This window comes from Triticum aestivum, chromosome 7B (genome assembly GCF_018294505.1).
Source record: "Triticum aestivum cultivar Chinese Spring chromosome 7B, IWGSC CS RefSeq v2.1, whole genome shotgun sequence".
Taxonomy (NCBI): domain Eukaryota; kingdom Viridiplantae; phylum Streptophyta; class Magnoliopsida; order Poales; family Poaceae; genus Triticum; species Triticum aestivum.
In genome coordinates, this window is record NC_057813.1 from 170,404,404 (window position 1) to 170,415,729 (window position 11,326).

General features: G+C 49.3%; 1 protein-coding gene across 1 annotated transcript; it reads right to left on the reverse strand.

The window, feature by feature from the left end:
- Nucleotides 1–6,832: 6,832 nt before the first annotated feature.
- Nucleotides 6,833–10,849, reverse strand: LOC123159244 (proline-rich receptor-like protein kinase PERK8). Its single transcript, XM_044577069.1, has 8 exons — nucleotides 10,567–10,849; nucleotides 8,366–9,838; nucleotides 8,163–8,249; nucleotides 7,997–8,067; nucleotides 7,826–7,902; nucleotides 7,572–7,719; nucleotides 7,324–7,485; nucleotides 6,833–7,236 (listed from the first exon to the last, which is right to left on the reverse strand). The coding sequence occupies exons 2-8, from the start codon at nucleotides 9,825–9,827 to the stop codon at nucleotides 7,036–7,038; spliced, it is 2,208 nt and encodes a 735-aa protein (XP_044433004.1). The 5' UTR covers nucleotides 9,828–9,838; nucleotides 10,567–10,849; the 3' UTR covers nucleotides 6,833–7,035.
- Nucleotides 10,850–11,326: the final 477 nt, after the last annotated feature.

Consider the following 11,326-nt stretch of genomic DNA (forward strand, 5'->3'; position numbering starts at 1 on the left):
GGCTTTTTTCCCCGGCGGCAAAGCTGCACTGCGGCCCGCCATGGCCCCAAGTGGAGCGATACGCTAAGCGCGACCACTCCCAAAAGAGCGGAGCCGAGGTCTCCGTCGTTGGAAAACCCTAGGGTGCAATGCGGAGGACGGCGACGTCGAACGAACAGCGATGCATGCGACGTCCCCCACCAGATCGATCGGGACCGGACTTGCCTGGGCCACATACCTAGCAGTCCCTGGCCCAATGATACACTGCGGCCCAACATCCGAAACCAGCCCACTTCAGCCCAGGAGCGAGTTCAAACGCTCCTGGTGAGCTGCCTTGATCTGGATCACCGTGATCGCCAGCGTCGCCGCCGCGATCACCTCTGGCACCGATCTAGGCCATGCCCGACGTGTTTTCTTTCTTCACGTCGCCGTAGTCCATGACTCCGGCCGAATCAGATCGATAAGTGTTAGGTTGGGTAAACTTACCTTAGGCAGGGGGCCCTTCCATGGCCCGATCGCCGTAGCCGCCGTTCTCCGATGAACCATACGGCACGGCATCTCCTTCTTATCTCCCACGTGCAGCCGAACCCTAGCCGGATCATCGGGGGGCAAGATTTTGTCGATCGTCGTCGCCACTTCATCTTCATCGTATCCGGCATTGAAAAACTCGCATAGTTGATCGGAAGGCGTCGACAATGGCGGAGATGGCGGCGTCGTATCCGCCTCCTTGTCCCCATCGTCTTCGTCGGCGTCGGCGAGAGCCCAGAACCGGCCCCCCACCCGCCGTCGGTCGCCGGAGAATGGAGGCGGCGGCCCCGCGGTCACCACGCCGGTCGCCTCACGCATTCTTTTTTAATTGCCCTCCAACCTAAGCCATGTACACAGGATGGCATGGAAATAGAAGGCAACAGAAAGAAAGCTAGTAACAAATTCATCTTCAAACCTTCTGCAGTGATATTCGCCTATAGAAACCTCCTTAATTCTAGCAGATTTGATTCCAAGGTCCTATCCTCTCAAGTCCTATATCACTCAGCGACCATGATTGCAAATCTCCATGTTCCAACCTTGGAATGGGTAAGCATAAGTGCGAGAGTATGAAATCCGGATGAAACAAGGGTGTCCTATAGGTGATAGCTCGTCCTGGCGAGGGCAGCATGGAGGCGAGATAACGAATAAGGTCTATTATTACAAAGATGTAATCATATATACCCCTTCCTTTCGATAGTAAGACCCCCTTGTATGTTTGGTTAAAATATGGTCATGAATTTAACTAATAAAATATGAATGATAAGCAACAAAAAGTATATGAATGGATAGTTCTTTCGAAACGAATAAAGTAGTATACTTTTTGACATTAATTTATATTTTACTAGTCAAAACCATGGTCAAAGTTTGGCCTGAAATACGTTCTCACAAAATGTATCATAACTTTACCATATAGATTATATTATCTCTTATGTCAAAATTACTTTCTGAAGGCAAATATAGCCTTAAAGGCCAGTTCTTTTGTAGCTTCTGGCAGCTTATTGTGAAAATAAGCCAGAAGCCCAAAAGAACTCGTTTGGGGGTCTTGGCTTAACTTATTTTCACAGCGTCCTCCTTCACAATGAAAATAAGCTGGGGGTTGAGCTCCTTCCCGCATAAGCCCACTTAAGATGAAAGGGTATATTTTGTTGCCATTGTTGTTTGCACATTTTACAGAAGAAATGCCACCGCTCAGCCCCTGGCCAGTTTCCCTCGATCCCCCGAGAAAAACGATTCGCTCGTCCTCTCGCTCGCTCGTCTCACCGGGAGAGGCGCACCCAGCGACAGAGAAGCTAGGGTTCCTCCCAGGCCAGCCGCCGCCGCCGCGGCACCGCCGCTCTCCGTCGATCCAGCCCGTCCCTTCGGCGCCGCCAAGATGGACGGCGGGTAGGCCACCCTCCGCCGCTGTACCTTCCTCTCACGCCTCACTGGGCAACACACCTTCCCCATCTGCCTCCAGCCTTTCAAGTTGCTCCGGTCGATGCCCCACTCCGGCAGCCGCATCCAGCTCCACCTGTGGACCAGGGCGACCTCCATCTTATCCCCCCACCGGTTCCTTCTCAAACCTCCACTCCCACCCTCTCCTTCCTCCCATCCTCCCAGTCTTCTGTGACATGCTTCAATTTGGATGAGCCATTTCGTTCTCTTTCTAGTAATCATGGTCTGTTAGTGATTAGTGAGCCACCTGCAGATCTGTTAGTGATTTGGATGATATGATTCAGAAATTGATGCGAATTCCACCTGTGCCCAAGGGTATTATAGACTATTCACTGGAAGTATGAGAAAATAAGCCAAACGACGGAAGCTAAAAAGAACTGGATGGCTTATTCTTATGGGCTTATTTCTATGGCAGCTTCTCTGAGGCTTATTCCCATCGCAGCTTATGGATAAGCTGCACCTCAAAAGAACTGGCCCTAAGTCAACACTTGGCACCAAATGTATTGAGATCATTCCATAATGGATTGTTTAAATCTATTCTAGCATCTGGTTTCATCAACTCTTGGATAACTGCCATGAAAGGAGTTCAAAAACCATGTAAGACCTACAAGAAAGAAAACTAGAAAATAATTTATCCATGTGGCAAGTGTAGTGTTCTATTTTTGGTGTAATTATTTTGTTAGTCTTCTTAGGGAATTCGTTAGTCAAACATATGTACTCTCATGGTGTCATACACAATATTTTATTTTCCAGAGCGGTGCCTTGTTAGGAGAGTTCATTATGGAATAGTTCAACACCTGTGATCTGACATAGATATCCATATACACTCATGCTTTTGTCATTCTGAGATTGATCACCCACTTGCAAAGAGATGTCTAATTTCACTCACTACTTCACTAGAGTTTCAACAGTTCAAAAAGTGTATATGGAAATCAACCTCAGAATTCGCGGTGAAGCCAACAATGTTGTTTCTTTTTTCTTCACAAAACCAGTGTAAGGAATTCAGACTCTCATACTAGGGTGAGTGGAGAATATGAGAAAAGAGTACATCGTTACTGTTGGGCCTTCCTGGAATTTGCATTGCGACATATAATTATACATGATAAATTCTTTTGATGAAAAGAACTATAATAACTCAAAATTTGTATCGAGCCAATATAACCACAACGAGTACAAAGGCTAAAATTACAACAATAATTAACTCTCCATTGCTCGTTTCAACCAGTCAGGTGAAGCCATGTTGCTTTTAAATGTGCCTTTCTAGAATGAGTGTTCCCGATGTAATTGCCTCTCCTTTCTCCCTAATTATGGGCCATGTAGGTGGCTCCCTTTAGTTTTTTCCTGGCAAGATAGCATTTCCTCGGAACTTTTGTGGTTCATGTTCTCGCTCAATCTTCTAGAATTGTCAATCGTGCCGACTCATCGTGAAGTGATATTTACCTCAGAGGTTTGGATATCCATGGATACTACTCCATAGGTAGGATAGGAACCCATGAAAATTTTCGTGGGCGGGTAATGGGAATCCTCGTGGGTATCGGGTATGGATTCAATATTTCTCAACCTATGTAAAAACCTATACATTTCCATCTATAAACCCTACCCCCACCATCCGGATCTCTCTTCTTTTTGTTGTTGATGCATGCATATGATTGACGCCTAACTCTAACGGGTCACATAGTCTTCGAGTTTTACCACATGCGCCTCCATGAACTCCCCCAAACATCACTGAGGATAATTGTAGAAATGTGGGTATCTTGTTCTGAAAGGTATACCATGGTCTTCAAGTTTCAGAAATGGCTTTAATAGTTCCAAACTATACGGCATACTCTTCACTTTCATCACTCCACCTTAATATATGGGGTCGCCTTAGTTAGGCAAGTACACGTGCAGTGATATAACCCTTTAGTGTTTATTTATAATTTGGTCTTACCAAACCCTTTTTTCACCGAACATGCATGAGCTTTGTCAATTTCATTAAGATAGGGGGAAATGGAAACATAGTAGAAAAATTATTTACGAAGAAGTGAAACCTAACAAAGCCACTACCTATTGACAATAGAAGCCAACTCGAACTTGTCTAGACCCTCCTTCACTAGATAAGCGACCTCGAGATCTTGAAGGGGCACATTATGGAAAATTCAGTGGTTCCGCTCCTTCCAAACATGCCACAAAAACATAGATGAGCACTTACCTAAAAAGTTTCCACGCATATGCTTCCAGTGACATGATGTGGATCTTCCACCAATCATCGAGGGAATAGTGGTAGTAATCGAAAACTAGCCCGCGACTATGCCAGACCCCACTAGTAAAATAACAACTGCATGCAAGATGCTCATTAGTCACAAACTCCATAAGACAAAGAGAACAAGCCCCTCATGCCACCAACCATGGAAAACAAGCTAGTTAGAAGTAAGCTTCTTATGATACAGAAGAAGCCACATAAATAACATGCACAAGATGCAATTTTGCCTACCATATTTTGTATGGCAAAAAGGGAATGGAAACACCCCAAAAACGCAGGCCTATATGTCGACCCAGTCGAATAAATGCCATTCGGAGAAACTATCCAAAAATAGGGTATTGGGTGACGGTGTCGTGGTGCACCGCTTGGAGAGCAATCCAAAGGGAGATAAACTCTCGAATCAAACCGGTAGTTGTGAAGGCCCTAAAGGAATGCATCCAACAATTATCAGCGAGGACACAATGGACATATTGTCACTTCCATCAAGTAGGGGCAAAAGGGATGGTGCTACCATATATTTCGGAGTATAGCAATCGAGTTAATGGTCAAACCAAAAACTAGTTTTAACACCATCTACCACCACAATCTTGGTGACCGCACGAAAATGAGCCATCATCACAGGGGAGGGCCAGGCCGTGCCATGGTCTGTCCGGTGATGTTGACTACAACCACTACCATGGGAGGTGAAGGGATCTCCCAAAGTGTTTCGAATCAAGTAAACCAAGGCGACCAATCTCTTTTGGCTTGGAAACAACACTACAGTTGACCGACAAGTGACCACTGACAACCTGGCCCTCATCGTCTCCTTTCCAAATGAAAGTTCATTGAAACCTATTAATCTATGGGTCTCCCACTTGGGCAGGGGGGAGATCGTCATATACTACTGTTCAATTGCGTTTAGCAAGAGCGACCCTTCCCATTCTAATGAAATGCTTCCCTCTCCAACCTTTGAGCCTTGAGGCCCATTTATTATTTCTTTGTTCAAAAGTTAAATAATCTCTTGTCTGAGAAACTCTCTGGCTCCAGATATTGGATGTGTGACGCAACAATTCTCAGAGTCTATAGAACATGCCTAATTTAGCTACCAAATTCCTTAACTTTGCCAGAAAAAACTACTGAGATGAACACTTGAACAAGAGGTTATTGGAATGCGCAAAAGAAACTTTGTATCCAAGGCTTGCTCAACAACTTAGTCTACAGACACAATTGATACAACTGTATATCAAAGAATTGATAAACAATTCTCAACATAGATGGAGAATGGGCAACTAATTGGGTTCTCATCCTTGGCACGTGAAAGTTTTTATCACAACATATTCACCACAATATCAAGCAAAATAATCAACATGGGTCACTTTATGTCAGGTCTTTCAGAGTATGATTCAAAATTGGCATTCACATTACCAACACTCGCACCTTGGAGAAACTGAAAAAATGACCCATGTTGATCACAAACTTACTCAGAGTAGTGCCTTGTTATCTTCCGTTTGGGACACTACATCTCTGACCTCTTTCTTGGTGAATATCTAAGGTCCTCATGCCTCTTCATCGAGTTATGAATGCAATCTTCTTTTGTTGCAAGTTATTAGATCTAACAACGCATACACACAAGTACAAGGACCACCAGGGTCAAAACAAGACTAAATTGGCCAAAAAGAAACAAGATTACATGAAGCCCCATGCGCGAGAACGTTCTTTTCCTCATAGAAATGGCCTCTTTCTCGTTGAATACCTCAGTAACTTGGGAGATATAGATAATCGCGCCATAACTCGGCGTGTGTGTTATTTGATACGTTTACCATTGGCAAGAAGATAAAATTTGGCAAATCCATAAATATGTTGTTTGCCCTCCAGAAGATGTCTTACTTCGGCCCGTTGATTCCATTTCATTGGCCCCCTCCACTTTTAAGAATTTAGTGATTTCAAATGACATGGCTTGTGCATAAGAGCGTACAACAATAATATTCACGGAGACATGGAGTACATGGGTTCGAGCTCACACGAGGTCGGATGAACAGTAAAATCCAGAAAAAATGGCAAAAAAATCTCAGTTTTTGGGCAAGAAGCATTGATGTTTCTTCTACATGCGTTCAGATTTTCAGAATGAAATCACATCTGTGGAGGTATGGGAAAAAACCGATGCTCTAAAAAGATTTTTTTGAAGCATCAATTTTGTTTTTTTGTCCACACTTCCACAAATGTGATTTCATTGTGAAATTTTGCATGGGTGTATAAAATAACTCAATGTTTATTGGTAAAAAAATCATATTTTTTAATTTTATTTATTCCCTTCGATCTAAATTAATTATCGCAGCTTTAGTACAACTTTCGAAGGGAGTACTATTTTTGCAGAATTTACTGTTCATCCAAGCTCCTGTGAGCTCGAGCTCATCACTTTCGTGTTCACAAGACCCTATCCTATTCACAACACTTTGCTTTTTAAGCCTGCAAGGTGCTTAGAGGAGGTACTTAGTAAGATAAGCCAAACTTTTCTCGAGCACCAGTGCTTGGCTTTGTAGGAGGGGTGCCTAATTACACGTCTACTCTCTACAAATAAGCACTGGTGCTTAAGAAAAAACCAGTTTATCTAAGCGCCACCTCTAAGCACCTTGCATTGTACCAGACCTTAGTTCTTAGTTTCGGAGCATATGACAAAACCAATTATATTTCTTCAGAATAGCTAAAAAACACATGACCATGTGGGCATACCCTCTTAATGTACACATCATAGGCACACACATATAGTAAGACACCAAACAAAAATTCACTGGAAAAAATCAGAAAGAATCAACGGATGAACAGAAACAAAATCGTCGGAAGCAAGCTCTCATGGATCTTCAATTTCTGCGTGGCTACAGATCCCTCCGGCCGCTCAGGCTGGCCTTGGACTGGGCGTACTCGGAGGAGGTGAACTCCTGGCTGCCGAACGCCATCCGCTGGAACTGCCTGATGTCCGCCGTGTTGGCGGCGTTGAACATCTGGCTCTTCCCGGGCTGCACGCCGTTGGTCAGGTCCACGTCGTTCAGGGTCAGGCTGTCCAGGATCCTAACGACCTGCAACACAGCCCACGACGAAGCAGTCAATAATGGCGAGACGTTGCCAGGTCCGATCGAAGGTTCTTCTTCCTCGCCGGCACGTACCTGCCCCATCTTGGGCCTCCTCGCGGCCGAGTGCCGGATACACGCCGCCGCCGCCTCGATGACGCGGAACATCTCGACGTCGTCGTAGTTGCCGTCGAGGCGAGGGTCCACCAGCTCCTCGAACTCCTGCTCGTCGATCGCGCGGTTCAGCAGCGGCCTCGACTGCCACGAGCAAGAGCAGCACGTTGTCAGTGACGGATACGGTGGTATTGTACTGCCGTTCTGCTGCTTCCGGTGATCTTTCTTACCCACTCCACGAGGCTCTCGTCGCCGAGGGGGCGGGACGAGTCGACGGGCTTCCGGCCGGTGATGAGCTCCAGGAGCACCACGCCGAAGGAGAACACGTCCGATTTCTCCGTCAGCTTCCCCGTCGACGCGTACTCCGGCGCCAAGTACCTGTTCGTTTTGAGTCACCACAGCACAAACACAGATTTTGACAAGTTTTCCTAATTTTCTGTCGACGTGCCGAGATGAATGACTCCTGCAAAGATGATTTATTTACCCGAATGTGCCCATCACGCGCGTGGAGACGTGCGTCACGTCGTTCTCCGCGAGCCTGGCGAGCCCGAAATCCGCGACCTGGATTACGATGAACACGACATTCAGGAGGTTTCGTCAGTAACTTAACATACCATCTCGACAACGACATCCATTTATTCAGAAAGTGCAGAACCTGAGCTTCGAAGTTGTCGTCGAGAAGGATGTTGGATGACTTGATGTCCCTGTGGATGATCCTTGGATGACCTATATACAACACAAAAGAGCATACAAAATCAGCTGAAAACTCAGAACGAATAGACGCAGAAATAGCAACCAAATTAATCCCATCCAAATCTTACAATCCTCGTGCAGGTAGGCCAACCCGCGCGCCGATCCCGCCGCGATCTTCACCCTCGTCGGCCAGTCCATCACCGGTCTCCCCCTCCCTGCAAGCAAAGCAATTTAGACACACCGGTGAGCCATGGCCGTTCAAGAAGTTAATTTTAGCAAGTGAAATGGAGGTGGTGGTGCTGTGCGTCCGCCGAGGCAGAGACGGTCCTACCGTGGAGGTTGTGGTGCATGGTGTCGTTGGCGACGAAGTCGTAGACGAGGAGGCGGTGGTCCTCGGAGATGCAGTAGCCGACGAGGGAGACGAGGTGGCGGTGGTGGACGCGGCTGATGATCTCCACCTCCGCCTGGAACTCGCGCTCGCCCTGCCCGCCGCCGCCCTTGAGCTGCTTCACGGCCACCTCCCTGCCGTCGCCGAGCGTGCCCTTGAACACGCACCCGAACCCGCCCTCCCCGAGCAGCTTGTCGCGCGAGAACCCGCCGGTGATCTCGTACAGCTCGTCGAACGAGAACGACTTGCTGTTGCCCACGCTGAGGTCGCCCGACGTCGCCACGCTCCGAGCCGGCCCCTGGCTCCCCATCGTGCTGCTGTAGTTCGCCGACGCGAACTGCGGCGGCGGCGGCTGCTGCTGGTACTGGTACTGTTGCTGCTGCTGTTGGTTCCCGTACGACTGGCTCATCATCGCCGACATTCCCGGCTGGCTGAAGTTCCCCGACCCCGGAGCCGACGGCACCCGCAGGAACGGCGCCTCGCCGGACATGTGCTGCGGCGTGTACGGCGGCGCGGCGAAGCCCGGGTAGTACTGGTCCGAGTACTTCCGCTTCCGTCGCTTCGTCAGGCAGACGAACACGCCCGCGAAACAGAGGAAGGCGATCACGGCCACGACTGCCACGCCCGCCGTGGCGCCGGAGCTCATGCCGCCACCGGTGCTTGGCGGTGCCGGTGCCGTCACGCTTCTATCAGCCGTAGGCGGTGTTACCGCTGAAGCAGGAGGTGAGTGCGCCGTGGCAGATGAGCTCGTCCGCGCCGACGGAGGCGGCGCATAATCCACGGCGGATTGCTTCGGTGGCGGCGTGGCGTTCACCACCGGAGACGCTGTTGGCTCCTCGGCGGCAGGCGGAGGTGACGCTTTGGAAGAAGGCGGCTTGGCCTGCGATTGCGATGGTGGCGGCGCCTGAGTGGGAGAAGTTGGCGGCGCGGCCGCGTTATCCGGTGGGGGCGGGGCATTATCAGGTGGAGGCGGTGCGGCCGTGTCTGCAGGAGGCGGGGCAGCAGAGACCGGGGAGGGTGGCGGGGGAGGCAATGCATCAGGTGGAGGCGGCGGGGATGCCACCGGCGGAGGAGGCGGCAATGCCTCCGGCGGAGGGGGAGAAGACGCCGCGGGCGAAGGAGGCGGCGCGAGTGGCTGTGATGGCGGGGGCGAAGACGGAGACGGCGGTGGGTCCGAGGGAGCTGATGGGGAAGGCGGCGGTGGAGAAGAGGAGGACGAGGGAGAAGGAGGAGGGTCGGAAGAGGAGTCGGGAGTAGGAGGCGGCGGCGAGTCGTCGGTCGAGGAGGGCGGTGGCGTGATGGTGCCTGTCACGGTGTCTACTGCATCGGCGGCCTCGTCGGCCGCTTCGGCGGCACCGCCACCGGGACCGCGACCACCGCCTTTTGCTTGGAGCAGAGTTCTCATTGTGTGCAGCGCTGTAAAAAGGAGGGAAACGGTCAGAAGTTCAGAACAAATGCACTATTCTCATCAAATAAAAATATAGACAACGTTCATCACAAACAAAAACATTAATTCAGGGGTTATAACTGCTCTTCTCTCAAAAAGAAAAGGAAAAGGGTCTGAAGCCACATCATGCAAAATTGCTGAAGCCTGATGCTATAACAGGGTGTTTGTGCAGCATTTTCTCTTGATCAAGAGTTGAAGACACATAATTACAGCAAGGGTTAATTTTAAAATGACGGTGAAAAATCCCCGTTTAAGATGCGCTCTTCGCTGGACAACTTAATCATGGGCCTCCATCATATTTATAATATCCCACCGACAAAATCCAAAACGGTTGACTTGAGTGCAGGATTTCAGCAAAAAGATGATCCACTTCCAACACATGTTCTGCTAGCTTGCAACAACCCAACTGGGAACTAGTACAAGATTCTTCCAGCTCGGTCGTTAAGAGAACCAACTAATTACTTGGAAACTTCCGTTTGGTTCACAGCATGCATGCCATGCATGCATGTACGGAGAGCATATGCTAAAGAGAATACCAACAAAGAACACAATAATCCCCAGGAAAAGAAATAATACCACTACCACCATAAAAGGGCCTTCTAATATTCTTGAATTAGGCATCGTCTACTAGCTCAAGAGCCATCGATTCACAAGAATGAGAAGGAAGAAGATGATGATAGCAATCCACGGACCGTACCTTGGGATCAGAAGAAGATCAGCCACCGCCACCTGAACCACGAATCAGAGCAAGACCCGAACCGATCGGCCGAGCAATGCAGCCTCAGCTCTCATGCTGCTGCGTTGGGGATCGGCAAGAAGAGACGCAGCCGTGGAGGAAGAGGGAGAAATGAAATGGCGGGGCACACATTGCCGTCTGTCTCCCTCCTTTGATCGTCGCTTTTGCTGTTGGGGCTGCAAAGAACGTGGCAGCGACGACTCTCTGGAATGGAATCGCTGTGCTGGAACACGTCCGACGACCAAAGTTTACATGTAGTAGTATGTGGACATGCATATAATAATAGTAGTTCTGGCTTGGTTAAACTATGCATGGGAGAGGAGGAGGGGGAGAAGCGAGCAGGTAGTAGTCGCGGCCCTGCCATTGTCGACTCCTGCAGACGGTCGGTGGAACTTCAACTGAACTAACTACGGGAGGGGAGGGCTATTATTGGTGGCGCATCCTGCATCAGTACGTCTACTACTGCTCTCGCACACCGGGCAGACGAAATCGGTCCTGATAACGCCGAGAGGCGCGCCATATTAACGCCGGGCTGGAAAAATTACATTTTTTGCACGCCCAGCCGTTCCGGGCACTACATCGGGGCCCAAAAAACGCGCGCGGCATAAGTGATTCAGCGCGCGGGGCGAAACGGCATCACGCGCCGCTTATTTCGTGTGCCCGCTCCCGCGCGCTGCACACTCGAGCGCCCGCGCCGCACTGCCGCCACCCTCCCCTGCCG